Source organism: Pinus tabuliformis, chromosome 2_2, assembly GCF_031772625.1.
Source record: "Pinus tabuliformis cultivar Carrire ecotype Pingquan chromosome 2_2, CPIR1, whole genome shotgun sequence".
NCBI classification, from domain to species: Eukaryota; Viridiplantae; Streptophyta; class Pinopsida; order Pinales; family Pinaceae; genus Pinus; species Pinus tabuliformis.
In genome coordinates this window covers 1,204,259,461-1,204,275,909 of record NC_142300.1, presented here as the reverse complement: position 1 = coordinate 1,204,275,909, position 16,449 = coordinate 1,204,259,461, and the positions used below count along the sequence as shown (strand labels likewise).

The 16,449-nt window shown below is 38.4% G+C and overlaps 1 protein-coding gene across 4 annotated transcripts in view; it reads left to right on the top strand.

Moving 5' to 3' along the window:
- Positions 1-16,449, top strand: part of LOC149197817 (phosphoesterase) — a 418,111-nt gene that overhangs the window by 215,765 nt on the left and 185,897 nt on the right. For all 4 annotated transcript variants that reach the window (XM_089405981.1, XM_089405982.1, XM_089405980.1 and 1 more), the window contains 3 exons: positions 10,244-10,325; positions 11,057-11,173; positions 11,326-11,441. In XM_089405981.1, coding sequence (XP_089262107.1) covers positions 10,244-10,325; positions 11,057-11,173; positions 11,326-11,441 — 315 coding nt within the window. The remainder of the gene's footprint in view (positions 1-10,243; positions 10,326-11,056; positions 11,174-11,325; positions 11,442-16,449) is intronic.

Sequence of the window (16,449 nt, the reverse complement as noted above, 5' to 3'; positions counted from 1 at the left end):
AAAAATCGGACCTTTGGACCTTGGTGGTTAACTCAAGATCAAATTTTTGAGGAAATTAGCTCAAAATAATTAATTTTGAGTTAATAAAAATGGAATTAAATGATAAATGCGAAAATTCCTCAAAAATATAAATCAACGGCTAAGATTAAAAGATGATTATGTATTTTTCGATGACCAAGATTATTTTGACAAGGATCAAGCCAACTACCCATATTTTTCCATTTGGACAATTTATCTTTAAATTAGAGACTCATTTGAATCTCTAGCCATTTGATTTCTGGCTAAGAAATTGTTGTTGAAGCATTGATGTAACACTATTATCCTGCTGGGAACTTTTATTTCTATCATAATAAAGACTTTGGGGTGCAATTCAAGTTGTTCCATGTTTGTTGATTTGTGGTATGTACTGACTACAGGCTTTCCTATGTTGTGCTGGTAAATGATAAGATCTGTTTTTCACTAGATGGAGATAAAGTCATTCTATTGATTGTTTTGAGCTAATCTTAGATGATTTGATTCGCCATATGATTAACGGATTTACTTGAGATAAATACAGTGTTTGCAGGTACTTCAGTCCTTGGTCTCCAAGTTCGCAAACTGTGGGCAGGAACCAACTTTGCTTGGATCTCGAATATTTGTGTGGTGGATTTAATCTTCGCGAAGGCTATAGTGTGCATTAGGTTTCTAAAGTATATTTTAGCCATTTATCAAAGAAAATATCTATGTTACCAGGATTTTGATTCGGAAATGGATACGGATCCACTAGATTTTGAAAATCCAAGATTTGGATATGACAAGGATACTTCACATACACATATAAAATAAAATAAAATAAAATAATATTTTAAAAATTTAAAAAAACACTTTAAAGCTAAAAATTCAAATACTCCATGAAACCGTCAAGCATTTTTAGAACATTGAATGATAAATATGAAGATTGAAACACTGAAATGATGCATTGTTAATTTTAGTTATGTCCTATGCTTAGAGCAATTTATTTCAATTTTCGCAGTTAGCTCAATATCTTTTCCAGATTAGCAATCACATCAGCATTAAAGTAAACTGTAGATAGAACCTACACATAAATCGCAGAAGACAAGCCAAGACAAGAGGGCACAAGATGTGGCGCTAGCTAAGGATAAACCCCAATGTGGGGAAACCCTTGATAAAATCTTCTTATATGTTCTTCAATAGTTCAGCAGAGAGAGAGAGAGAGAGTACATTTACAACAGAAGTCAACATTTTGACTTATCTAGATAAGAGCATAGATCATCTCTAAGAAGATGATACATGAGATTAGTTGAAGACATGCTGTTTCAACTGATTCTCCAAGGTGATTCCTTCACCTATCATTGTGCTGCATCTCGTCATCATGCTACACCTCACCGTGCTGCATCTCGTCATCATGCTGCACCTAACCGTGCTGCACACATCATACTGCTGTACCTTGCCTGCCATGCTGTCCATGCTTGCCGCTGTCCATTGTGCATTTGCTGCCATGTCACAGCTGCTGTCCCACTTTGCCTTGCCATACCTTGCTGCTGTCCATACGTCTTAGCATACCTTGCTGCTGTCCCATTTGTCTTAGCAACACCATGTACCTTGCTGTCCCATGCATCTTAGCAGCACTATGTACCTTGCTGTCCCATTTACTTTGCTACACTAGTGTGCTAGTCGCCTTGTTGTCCCATGCATTGTGTTGTCCCAACCTGCTGTTCATGACTGATCTAGTTAGGGCACTAGGCAACCCTAACTCCACCTAACAGTCATCAAACAAGTCCCTTGATGACTACGACTGACCTTGGCAAGCTTCTTCCATAGCTATGATGCTTCCTTAGGATGCATATCAGCCCTCTACAGATCCACTGTCACCTACAACAGTTATTCCTACCACAATGCTCCACGCTGCTCCTTATGCTTCCCCACGTTGTCCCTTTGAGATGATTGCGACCTGGTTAGGAGGGCCTTTCTAGGCCTCTCGGCCATCTAAACTTTACCTCCCAATTGTTGTTGTAGCAGTCCCTCATTGTGGCCCTATAAACAGAAATATACACCCCAAAACGTGCACAAAACAATTATTAAACTTACCTATAGTCTGCGGCCTGATTTGCAAGGTGAGGCTGCTCCAACGTGTCACAAAACTGCCCTCTTCTTGCCTCCTGTAATGTGGCTAAGAGCTGCGGCTCTTCTTCTCTAAATTCCGCACCCAAAACAGTGAGAATATCTCCACAAACTCAGTTACCTTCTAGACTGCTTAGATACCAGCGTTAGGGATTCATCCTTGATAGCGCTAGGGCTTCTCACTTGACTGCGTTAGGGCTTTTCATTCCATGACTGCGTTTTAGGGCATCATCTCCATTAGGGCAGCATTGTCTTCTTAGGATCTCTCTTCCCACCAAAACCTAAGACAAGTGGAGAGGAGATCACTAGAAGTGTGTGTAAGTAATGACTCTCAAGTCATCTCCTTTTATACTAAAACGTTGAGTACATGTGGGGTTTATTTGGTTGCTGGCCGACCTTGACGGATTGTCTTAAACAAAAATAATTCATAACTCCATGAATACTTATCGGAATCGGATGATCTTTAGATCAATCCTACACCTCTTGATGAGAGGGATCCAAGAAAAATATCAGTTGCTATAAATAAGATGACCCACATGCAGTTTGGCCTTAGTTGCCAATTTTAACTTGCATCCTCCATCATACAAAGTAACAAAAAGGATCATAATATCATAAATGATAATAGTAAATACATTTACATATCCTCAAATGGATCTATATCTTCTGCATATTGCAACTCTACATCATGGATAGATGATGGGGTTCCTGGAATGTAGGAAGTTGCATCAGTAGGCTGGATTGGTGGTGGAACAATATCTTCAAGTAGGTTGAGGTGAGTCATGGCATTCAGTGTCAGGTTCAAGTCAGAGATCTCAGGCTCCACATTTTACATCCTGCTCGGACCTTTTTTATACTTTGGTTCAACATGTGATAGAAGACAGAGGTTAGAATGAACATAAACAAGATCCTTAGCCTTTGCCACTCCTAGCCTGTTTTGCTTCACTGAATGGATGAAGCCATATGTACTCCAATTCTTCTTATAACTAATGAGGAATTAACAACCTGTGATAACAACCTGGTGGCTAGAGTAGAGAGATGAATGCTATCCCCACCAAGTAATAGGGTCAAGATGCCCTTGATCATCCATAGCTATTGGATCTAAAAAGCTACTAGTGGACTATACAAATCCCCAAATTCTTGGCGGATTTCCATTGAAACTCCCCTATCGCTATAAATTTTCCTCAAAGCTGTCTTGTATCGTTGTACCACTTCAAAATCTTTGTTTGGTGTTGTTCTATCGTAAAGACAAAATTATTAGAATGATAGTATTTAGGGTGCAATGCATATTCCAAAAGGTGTAATGATGTGGTCAGTTTGTTCCACCTTTCTGTAACTATGTCTTTCACTAAATAATAGAATGTTTCATAAGGGTCATTTTCACTTGCCCTGATAATTTCCCTTATCCTCTCCAACATACTATCAATGTTTTCATAAACTTCCCACAAGCAACGTGTCTCTGTATCAAATGCCCTGATCAAGGTCAAGATTGGTTAAGTGAACCGTAAAAGGTATTGAACCTTATCCCACCATGCATCATCAAAAATGATGGACTTGATTTTTTTCCCTCTATCAGAAGTGGAAGTTCTCCATGATTCCCAAAGAGAGTCAATGACCATTGCTTGTAATGCTTGTCTGACCTCCACAAGTCTCTTTATGACAATAGTGTGGGAGGCAAAACGAGTTTCAACAACCTACAAGTTTCAAAAAGTCATATCTCAAATGAGAAACTATTTATAAATTTGTTATTAAAAATAAGAATTTCCAATACAAATAATATTAATAAAAAAAAAGTACCTTCAGTAGCTCCAACTTTGCAAAACCTCGATAAATGGCTTGGGACATTGAATGATTTGTTATAAACATTTGGATTTCTTTTGATGCTACATATATTTCATTAATCCATTCAATCTCACCAATCTTGGCAAGCATAAGGTTCAATGAATGTATAGCACATGGAGTCCAAAATATGTGATCATATCGATCCTCCACAATCAAATCTGCTGCTTTACAAACTTGTGCTTTGTCCGTAATGACTTGGACAACATTATGTTGCCCCACACTTTCTATTGCATCAACAAGAATTGTGGATATGAAAGATGCATCTTTCTCTATTCCACTGCAATCAACAACCTTAAAAAACATTGCCCGTTGGGGGCATACTGCGACAACATTAATTAATGGGCAGTTTCTTTGGTTTCTTTATCTATCAGAAATGATGGACAACCCTATTTCTGCCCATGTATCTCGGATTGCCTGTAGCTGTCTATCCACATATTGTCTCTCTGATGCCAACAAAGTAGTGCAAACCTTTTCATATCCAGGGTTTTGTACCTTTTTGGCGCTTCATTAACTGTCTTAATCATTTGTTGCCAATAAGGGGAACACATCAAATTGAATGCTAGCCCATTTGCATAGATGCAACATGCTACATGTTCATGAGCTATGACTCTACCTTGTTTATTGAAACACGCTTCAAGAGGGCCTAGAGTGGGCCTTTTATTAGATGTGGCAGTAGACCTAGATGGAAATGGAGGCCTAGTTGTAGAGCTTTGTAGAGGGTGTTTTCCCTTAGCGAGCTTCCTATTAACAGCTTCTTGCAAAGATGCATAGGATTTCATTTTTCCAAGACTCAAACCTTGGCCAGGTTTGCCATTTGCATCTTTTGGCCTGATGCATACTTGTACCCCTGTGTTAGTTTGATCAGTGAGATGGGCATTCACTCTAAGATATGAGCCATTTTTTATATCTTGACATTCATTGCACTTACATTTAAGTGAACTACCTCTGGGATTTTTTCCAATAATCTCCACATATTGCCATAGAGGAGATTTTGGGTATGTTTTGATGATTTCCCTTTCACTATGCTCATGCAGTGATGGTTCCATAATGATAATGGTATAGACTCTATTGGTTACTGCATATAAAATTCAAATTATAATATATTATCAATAAACAATTAAAAATTAAAATACAAAATTAAATAGTAGATACATTAAAAAAATTAAAATTAAAATACATTAAAATTAAAATAGAGCTCAAAGATTGTCCACAAAAGCCCAAGTATTAACACCATTCCACAACCTAGAGTTAAATTACCACTAAAAAATAAAAAATTTTAAACTAGTATTACCACTAGTATTAGGCTAATATCATATATTATATATCATTATAATGTACATCATACAATATAGCTAAACTAAACACTACAGTAAATATTAAAAATTTAAAAACTACAGTAAATATGATAATTACCTAAACACTAATAAATATTGTAAATATTATAATAACTTAAGCACTAAAAAAATATTATAATTACAGTACACTACAGTAAATATTATAATTTAAATGTAACTAAACACTACATATTATAATTTAAATATAACTAAACATTATAGGAAATATTAAAATTAGTAATTAGTAATTACCTTGCTAAAGCCGATTCCTCCCTGTTGAATGTTAAACTCTTTAAGGCGGCAGACAACCAACCTTTCAACTGGGCGACAGACAACCGACCGTAAACCTCAATCGCTGCATTGATGTGTGCAGCAGGGGGTCGATGGTGACAGTGTGCAGGCGGGCCGACATTGTTGTGTGCAGGGGAGCCGACGTTGAGCTTGGGCGTGAATGCCGACAAAGGAAGCAGGGGGGCCGGTGTTTGTGACTGCTGAGTGCTGACAAAGGGGAGCATGGACCACACTTTATGAAAAATAAAATCGAAACCTAAAACTAAAATCGAAACCTAAAAAAAAAACGACTTTTGTGACTTTTCGGCAAACCATTTGGGTTGTTCCGGCAACCCCCATCGGTATTTGTTTCCTCACAGCATTGGCCATTTCCAAAAGGTCAAGATCCGAATAAATACGTATTTCACAGGTATTTTGGCGGTTCCGGATTCAGATCTGGTTCAGATCCGGGGATCCGACAATACTCCTCCTTCCTTTGTCGGATCCAACAACATAGGAAAATATCCATAAAAAAATTATTTCTCAAAAAATTATTTTTAAAACCCTTGTATATTTGTAAATAGATTTGTAATTTAAACTTATAAATTATTTTTGCTAACGGGGGTTTTGGGGTTTTGAGATTCTTATATATTTGGGGTTTTGGGTGTTAGTGAATCTATTTGTGTAGGTGAAATCAAGAGAAAAAGCTGGAATAGAGCTAGATCTAGGCCCTTGAGGGTAAGATCTAGTCTCTAGAATCTTTTTGCAAGGCCAACCATTGAAAATTTGCGGTAAAATTCAGATTTGCAAGAGAATTTTTATTTTTATATTTTTAAATTTTTCTGAAGCAAGGGTTTCATTTTCTAGGCCTCCCGAGCTTGGATCCAACCCTCCTAGGGCCAACGTCTCCCTCTCTACCCACTGCGTCAGCCTAAGAAGGCTTTGCGTTAGCCTTTTCAGTCTCTTGGAGGCAAGCCATAGCCTCTAGGGGCCTCAACTCACCTTATGCCCCCTGTGTCCAGGTTTTAAGGCCTTTTTAGGTTTGGTCATGAGGCATAGAGGCCTCAACCACCCTCTGTGAACCTCCTTCCTTAGGCCGTGGCACTTGTGGGGCCCACTACAGCTCTTTAGGGCCTCCAACCCTAGCTGCAAGCCCTACGAGGGCTTCCTCCTCGTGTCAAACCTTCTAGGGCATTTCTTGCCTTCTTTACCCTTCTCTTCCATAGCCATTGACTTTCTCAGCCTTTTCTTGGCCTCCTTCCTCCTTTTGTCATCTTCTTTGGCCTTTGCCTAGCCCTAGTTTGCCTTAAATCCATTTCTAAATTTTTTGGACTGAATACTTGGTGGTTTTGCAGGTTTTGGCCTCAAAAAAACTATTTTTTCAGGTGGCAACTTCATCCCAAATTTTCAACAAATTTGGACCAAAGGATTTTCAAGGCCTTCGCCTAGGGTTTGCTCTTTAAACCCTAGCTTTTTCACTGTTTTACTACTGCTGTAATTTCATCATTATAAGAGTCATACATAAGCCCTAAAATCACATTAAGTTGGTCAAAATAACTCTAAAATTGCAAAATTTGAATTTTCCTAAGATTTGGCCATTTGGGCATCAAGGATCTAGCCTAGATCTAAAATTTTGCTTGCTGGAATTTTCTACATAAATCACTGAATTAGATCTGCAAATTTTTTGAATCATACACCTAAAAAGGCTCAAAAACTAGATTTTTCAGTTTGGTAATTTTCTGCTAAGTTTTGGGTGTGAAGTAGTACTTGTTGTAGCACCATTAACTCACTAATTTGCTGATTTGCTTACTGCTGTAACAAGGTATATCAGATCTGATATAATTCTGAAATTTGCATCATAAGAGGTCTAAGAATCTAACTTTTCTGTTTGGCAAGCTAATTCTTGGGCATATTGTGGCACTAATAACTCACTGCTGTTATAAATTTCTCACTACTGTCACACTTTCTTATTGCTGTAATAAGTGGATCAGATTTGAATTTTTTTTGAATATTGCATCCTAAAGTGGGCTAAAATCATAAATTTACATTTGATAACAAATTGATTTTTGTTTTGTTTTGTTTCATATGCTTGGTAAATTTCATGATCTAAAGTGATTTCTTTACTGCTGTCATAAGACTAATAAGTGCTGGAATTTCTGAAGTGTTACTTCTGATTTGGATATTTGAGATCTAACATTTTCTTGTCTTGTTTTAAGTTACAAGAATTTCTGAATTTTACACTTAAATCACTCATACACTTAAGCTCTAAATTTCTGATCTTGTTGATGGTATAAGTTGCTTTGGCATTTGAAATCTAATTGGCATTGTGATAAGAACATTTTGAATAATTCTTATTGATCATTGGCTAATTGGTTGAAATATCTCGTGGATTCATTTCTTATTAGCACTTGTATCCTTAAGCACTTATCTTGTTTTAAGATTGTCTTCTAATTATTGTTAAGAACTATTGTCATAAAGAGTGATCATAACTTAAGTACTTAAACACTTAAACAATCTTGACTCAAGTAACTTCACTCATAATCATTGCATAAGCATTCTGTTTTTAGTTTTGCACTTAATAACTTACATCCAAGCATAAGACTTTTAGGAGAACCCTTTTCATCTAGTTTGAGGGATTCAACCCTTTTTAGTGGTTAACACAGTGACCTTGCAGTAGTCAGAGCCACAGTATCTGCGGTGTTAGAGGCACTGGGTGGTTGGAACATAGGGGGAGGTATCATTAATCAGACCACTGTCTGCTTCCTGCTGGCTTCCATCTCACAACCTACTTTGAAGACTGTTTTTCAAAATAGGTAAGGGAAATGTTCAACCTACAAGCATAAGTGTGAAGAAAGGACTAGACAAGAGAAGCGAAGAACAAAGGAAGGATAATGAAGGAAGGGATTCTTCTGGGATTCTGATTTGGGCTTGTATACTCTCCCACATGCTTAGAAAGCAGGTTCGAGGGCATAGAGAGAAGGTTGAAGAACTTGCTGCTACATTTAAGTGACCTTGTTTGGGTATAGAATCTCGCAATAGGAAGCCGAGGAGAAGTGAAGAGACTAATCAAGGAGCGAAGAGTGTTCTAGAGTTTCTGGAATAGGGTTAACATAAGAGACCAAGATTCTCTACTGAGGCCGAGAAGAGCAGTGTGGTGAAGGGACTGAGATTCTCTAGGAAGCCGAGAAGAGTAGTTCGAGACTCGAGAAGGAAGCCAAGAAAGGGAAGAGGAAGAACATCTAGGAGGCTAGTGAATGGTCTTGGGAAGACTCTAGTGTCAAGGGTCATTGTCATAGTCTTGGTATTCGTCAATTGAAGATCTATAAGAAGGATTTCTGATTGGGTTTTCCTCTCAAAGAGTGAGAGGTTTTGGCCCAGGCTGATAAGCCTGCATAGTATGTCTCTTGTCTTCTATTGTTCATTTGGTAATTGTCTTGATGATAAGAAGACAATAATAACACAACAAAGAGAAGATCATAATCCAAGAAGTAAAAGTATATCATAAGCAATTATCAAGAAGAGAAATCTCCTGACTTATGGTGCCCTATATTTTTCAACAGGTTCAGGGTTAAAATTCAACCAGCGTTGATGTGTTGCCTTATGGAAGGGTTCAACACGTGGTTGTGAAGTCATTGCCTCAAAATCATCTTGTTCCTGTGGCTAATTCTTCTATTCTAGGGCTGAAGTCGTTTGCTCTAGGAAATTTTGGCTCTAGGTAAGCACTAGTCTTGCCCTAGGCTTCAACTTGGGGCTTGTTGTGCTTGAAATTGATCATACTCATTTATTTCAAGCCTTTTTGTTAGTGTTTTAATCCTAGGTAAGCTTGTTGATCTTGCCTATTCTAAATCCCTAGATCGCTTTGTGCCTTAGATAGGCTTCTTGAGGTTAGATATTGCCTTGTTTGAGCTAGCTGAGCCTTGTTATTAAATTTAGTATCCCTCCTAAGCCTATCCTTGTCACCTCCAAGTCTTAGATTAGATATATCTATTAGGTGATCCAATATAGGGAAGTCTTCCTTGTGATTAAATTCCACTAAAGAGCAGGGGGTAGTGGCTGTGGTGGCAGTAGGCCACACCTCATAGTGTTGTCACTTGGTCTAGCTCTCGCCTTGTGAGTTCCCCTCAGAAGACCTGCTAGATTTTGAGGCAACGATGCTGACATGCTTATATTCTATATAGTATAAGCATATCAGGTTGTGGTTGCAGGACACAGAGAATGATCCATAGAATATACAATGCATATTTGACAATACCCTAATGCAGACCTATTAAGTTAGTACAGGGGTTAGATCTATAGATCTTGTCTCTCCTACCAAAATGTGATGTTTACCTGAAGGCCACATGTTTCTGACATTTCGTGTATAATGATGTCAAGGCTCTAAGGAATTTGAGCTATTTATGATTGATGCAGTAATACCCTTGCTTTTGTGTACATGTATACAAGATATCTAACATGAAGCATGCTTAGGAGCTGACCATCATAGCTCATTCATCAAGACCATACAAAGTAGAGCTGTCTCTGCAATTTGTTCAGATAAATTAAGGATATATATTTGTTTGCTTATTTTTCTGTCAGATTCAAAATTTAAAAATTTTGAGATTTCATGCTGGTTTTTGAAACCACATTATTTTGAGAAGGTATTTGCAATTGAAATATTGGGATAATTATTTCTATTTCAGAGTTGGAGCAGATGCTTGGTCCCTCCTCTATTCTACTATTCCTGAAAAGTTGCAGAGTTACTACAATAAAGGGTACAAACTGGTGGGTGCATTAATTTTGTTAGTTTGAACCTTGTTATTCTGTTTCAATTTTCCTGCAAGAGTTTATTCATGGAAATTTCTTTGTTAAAACCAGATGTTATTAGTCTCCCTATTTTCTTTTTTACCTGAAAGGGGTGAGAATTGTTTTAGACTCTGCAAAAGCCAATACTGGAACTCAGTTGCTGTAGAACACTAAAAAATCAGTATCTGTGGTTTCTATTGTAAAGGTTATTTTAATAAAGTACAAGTGAAATCTACCACTTCCAGGATTCCACTTTTGAGTCTCTGTTTTATTTATTCATGTTCTTGCTACTTAGTGTAGATTGTGGGTGCATTAATTTTGTTAGTTTGAACCTTGTTATTCTGTTTCAATTTTCCTGCAAGAGTTTATTCATGGAAATTTCTTTGTTAAAACCAGATGTTATTAGTCTCCCTATTTTCTTTTTTACCTGAAAGGGGTGAGAATTGTTTTAGACTCTGCAAAAGCCAATGCTGGAACTCAGTTGCTGTAGAACACTAAAAAATCAGTATCTGTGGTTTCTATTGTAAAGGTTATTTTAATAAAGTACAAGTGAAATCTACCACTTCCAGGATTCCACTTTTGAGTCTCTGTTTTATTTATTCATGTTCTTGCTACTTAGTGTAGATTGTGTTTTTAGATTTCCATTTCTAAGGTTCTATAGTTGGCATGGTCAGTAAAATGCTAGTATTACTTGATCTAATGGAAAGCAGGTGATCTTCACAAATGAGTCAAACATTGATCGGTGGAAAAATAGTAGGCAAAAGGCAGTAGACTCAAAGCTTGGACGGCTAGAAGGATTCATTAATCGAGTAAAGGTGCCAATGCAGGTGATTCATGTGATTTGTTAATGTCTTGAAACTGTCATTACTTGGTCCGTTATTTTTTCTGGATAGATTTTTAGAAAGATCATTCCTGTTTGTGTTGGATGTATATTCTGATGATAAAGATGAGATGCAATGATGCTGGCTTCTGATGTCAGGTCTTTGTAGCTTGTGGGATAGAAGGAACAGGTGATGCTTTCAGGAAACCAAAGTCAGGAATGTGGAGGTTAATGGAGCGGCATTTTAATTCTGGAATCATCATTGACATGGAACAGTATGTTTTATACACATTACGAATCACACTTTTTAAGCCCATTTGATTGCTTGCTTGAAATTAACTGATACCAATAATGATTCTATTACCAAAAGTTGGAAGAGAGTAAATTATTGTTTGCTTTGAAGTTTTGTAATCTGAGTCACAAGACACGATGACATGGGATACGGAGGACATGGAAACATGAGTGTTTGACCCGAGACACAGCAACCCAGGAAAGAAGACAAAGAAGACACTCTATATATATAAGAAATCACACATATAAAGATGAAATGTAGACAAAAAAGTTCAAATTTTGTCGGAAGTTAGAAACTAGAACATTTACATGATGATGATACAAATTCAATCATACAACTAGTTACTACTTAGTACTACATCAATAATGATCAGAAGACAAACACACAATGAATTAGAGCCAAACACTGCAGTTTTATCTTTAAGTCATCAAAATCAAAATGTATTATATAGGGACTGAGTCACTGCTACTATATTTTGGAATGCCAATGGAAAATACAGCAGATACTAGAACTGTAGATGGAAGAATCTAATAGCTCGTGACTTTCAGTAGTCCTCATCCATGTTAGAATCATCAAGATAAGCATCATAGCCACTGTTCTGTCCTCCATCCTTTCCGTCCTCCTCCTCTATATACAATCAAATTGGTGCATCTTCTGGCATGGAGGATGACCCATCAACAGGATCACCATCATCAGAAGTGAACGGCTCTAGCACTAGTTCATTAAGATCCAAGTTGGTGAATGCCAACTCAACTCTTTTGTCTAGAGTTGAAACCCATATCATCAGGAATCACATCCCAAGTTTGCTAATGCCAACTCAACACTACTGTCCAAACACATATCATCAGGAAACAGATCACCATTTTAGAGCTTGCACAGTACTCTTTGATGGAGCATGTGTCCTAAAAGGATAAACTTGAGACACAACCAGGGAACATTTTGGACACAAGCTTAGCATGTGTCTTGTGAAGAAGACATATGCCAAACTCATGTTCGACACATGTCCAATGGAATCTGTGTTTGACACATGTGACAGGAAGAGTGCCAAACTCGTGTTCAACATTTGTGATGCAAGACATGGGATCCCCTAGTGGCATGTCTCCCGTGCTTAGGTTATAACATATGTTGAGCATCAGAAAACATGGGAAAATATTTCTTATTTTTGTGGGGCTTTTGTTCATCTCAGTATTTTTCAGGAAAAACAATGAGTTGAATAATGCATCTGGTATACAGAAGTGCTATGAAGTTATGATGTGACAGCGAAGACAATTTGATATGATCATGCCATTATCAAGCTAAAAATTACAAAAGTGTTTGTAGCTAAGTCCTTGACATAGGGACATGGGACACGTAGGATATGAAAATACAAGTATCCAACACGTGACACGACGACTGCCTGGAACATGATGGGGGACATGTTATATATGTTTTAAAAAATATAAAAAATTAGTGAATTTTACACAAAATATGAAATATATAATACATTTTGATGATACCGATACAAATTCAATACACAACTAATGCATATAACCAAAATAGCATTGAGTGCAAATGCAATCCATCTCTGAATCAACAATACATCAACAAAGACGCTTGTTACACACCACTTGTGGGTGACCCCTATAGGAGAAATTCTCTTGGATTTGTTTTCATCTGACAACCAACAACCTTCTGTAGCCACCTGATAGCTCGATGTGCTATTTTTCTCTGCCGCCTGAGCCAGTCATTATGTGCTGTTTCTCGTCTGTTATGATCGTATGTTTGAAGGTGGGCCTTCCTACCCCGAAGGTATGATTTTTCATTAGGTAATTGGGCGCTTATGCTTGCTTTTCTTGGGCACTTTTGGGCATGGATTAGTGGGGGGATTCGGCGGAAAGAATGTGCTTTGACTTGTATTCTCATTCTCTTACCTCATCTTGGGGGTTAATCTTGGATCCTAGTTCCATGGGATCTCCTCTATGAGCTATTAGCTTTAGGAGTGACACTACATGTGAAACCTTGGTTTTTGTTGCGTGGTCATGCTTTACGACACCATATATCTCACTCCCCTCCGCTCATTACAACCCTTTTGACATCTTTCTCCATTTGGGTCCACATTTGCCCATTGGGTCCACAAGGTGTTAGCCACCCCCTCCCCTTGTCCACACCTTGGGTCGGGCCTAGAACGATGCCCTGGAGGTTGATGCAACTAAAAAGAAAAATAAAAGCATAATATGGCCACATACAATAGGAAATGTACAACAAAATGCAAAAGATGGCCAAGACAAAAGAATTTAGCGCGTGGGCTAAAGGAAAACATGAGCTCTACCCCTTATCACTATGGCCATCACCCTAGTTCCAAGGGCCCCTATGAGTGCCTTCGACATCATTAAGGAACCCATGATTGTTCCATCTCCTAGTGGGCAATGAACTGCCTAACCTTAAGGGGGGATTCACTGTTATATCTTACACATCATGCTCTCATCTCCTTGAGCCCCGAGTAGTAAAATGAAGAAAGATCAATAAAAGGAAAACGGCATATGAAAAATGCTGGAAAACAAACGCCGGGGTAACTCATGTACCATGATTGCTCCCTCTTACATTCATACACCCAAGGTGCGGGCCTCCTTTATCATACCCTTGTACCATGGCATGTGGTCTGGATTCTTCTCTCTTGCCCCACTCTGTTTCACCATTAGTTCACATGACACTTGCCGTCTAATGGATGTACCATGGACCTGTCATTCCCTTAGAGGTTGAATTAACCTAGTAGGGTTCTTCATTAACTCCCTTGTTGAGAATGGTAACATTAGTACATGTTCAAAACCATTTGGAAGGGCATGCTGCTATGAAGTATTGAAGGAAATGTAATTAGGTTCGGTCTTCACAAATGTACTTTTGATATTTGTATTTATTCAAGAAAAGAAATATTATTTTTATAATTTATGTCAATGAATTTCTTGCTCATTGAAATAGGTCTAGCACATGTTAAATTGCTATAGGTGAGTCAAAGAGTCAAAAGAATTATGTTGAAGACCTTTAGGGCATGTTACACTAGGTATATGTATGTATTAGAGTCAAAGAAAACACCTCCAAGCAAAGTCAAGTCTCCTCCAAGCAATGGCACCATCAAAAGAAGCCATCTGAAGAAAATAAGTCAAGTCGGCCTACAGTCAGCAAGTCGACCTTCAAGTCGGCCTAAAGGAGGGACAATCCTCTATATATAGAGGCTATCTACTCCCTCATAACGTCATGAAATCATCTTTGAAATCAATGAAGTCAAGGAGCCAAGAAAAGAACGAAATAGGACGAAGACAAGGAGCCTCTAGTGCAACGAAGTAAGAGGAAGTATAAGCGAAGGTTGGAGGCTGTTTCTAGGGGCAAAATACAGTCACACATGTGAGAAAAGGAAGGGCAGTCTGCGGTTATATCAGCAGCAAGATCACAGTCACATGTTCATCTTTGGTTGGGCTAGAAAGTTAGGCCTATAAGGCCTCCTACTCAAGCGAAGGAAAGGCTCTCTCAAGTGAAGGTGAAAGGACCCTAATTTGCAAGGTTACCTACCACACATGCGAGAATCTAGGGCTGTTGTATAGTCACTTCAGTCTACATATACATCTCAAGAAGAATCTTGTTTGATCAAGAGAAAGGTGTCTACACAAGTAAAGGACATCACTAAGTATAGAATAAAAACATTTCATCTAGAGCTCTAATAAGCAAGGTCTATCTCCAGTCAAAGAACGAAGAAGGAGAATGAAGTGTTGGGAAGCAAAGTGCCGGAAGAAGAAAGACTAAGTGTTGGGGAACAAAGTGTAGAAAGGAGAAAGGACTTGACTTGTGCTTGGAGGATATTCTTGTCAAGGGTCTAGGGTTTGGCATTGATCAATAAGAGAAATTTACCGAAGGGTTTTCCTCTCAAGAGAGCATCTTGTGTTCTTCTGTTTTTGGTAGCGGTTTGATGAAGTACACACACATACATTAATGATAAGAAGAAGAAGATTAAGCTAACAAGAAAAAGTAAAAAAAAGACGCCACAAATTGTTATCAAGTCAAGAAGAATCACACTACACCTAATTGCCCTAGATTCTTCGACATGAAGTGCCCACTTCTGCCCTTGCTTAGCAAGCTTATTTACTCAATTATACTAATGAATTATTGTACTAGAAGGTGAGGAGATGCATTGGATCTTATAGAGGATTGCAGGTGGGTCTTCATCTTGTTCTTGGTCTCCCTATATGGGATCCAAGTCCTCTAGAGGGTCACAATGGCACTTGTAGGGTGAGTGTTGAGAGCAGGGTTACGGGGGAATGACCCCCCCCAAACCCGCTCCTGGAGTGGATTGAGAGCGACATTAGGAGCGCGCTTCCTTAAAACATATTTGCTCCTAGTTTTTTCGGGAGCAAATAAGTGAGTGGTCGAGGAGCGTTCGCTCCCTAACCCCTCCCATTTGCTCTCAGAGCGAATTTTTTTAGGTGGGAACGACCGGGGAGCGAGCGTTCCCATCCTCTCCCGCCTAAAAATATTCACTCCCCGTGAGCGAATAGGGGGCGACTGTGGCAATGTTTTGGAGAGAGGGGAGGGGCCAAAAGGAATAAAATGCCCTCCTCCCCTCCCACAATTGACCTTTTACATATTGAGAGAGCAAGAGAGAGCTTTTTGAATTGGAGCTTGAGTTGAGGAGGAAGATTGAGAGGGTTGCTGGGGAGCTTGAGGATCTTGCAAGGGAGATTGGAGCTTGGGATTGAAGGCCTAAGATGTAGGATCTAGACTTTAATCTAGCATTTGTGTTTTTTATATATTCATGGTTATATAAAAATGTTCTCTTCTCTCTTTCAAGTTTCCCATTCCCGTTTCCATTCCTCCATTTTATTGCAAGCAAGAAACTATAACTCCACCAAACTTCAAAGAATTAAAATTTCAAACATCATGGCTATATGGCTTGGGATTCTCTTAATGTTGGTTCATTTTTTTGTTATTATGGTGTTGGAGAGTAGGAGGAGGGTTGATGAAGA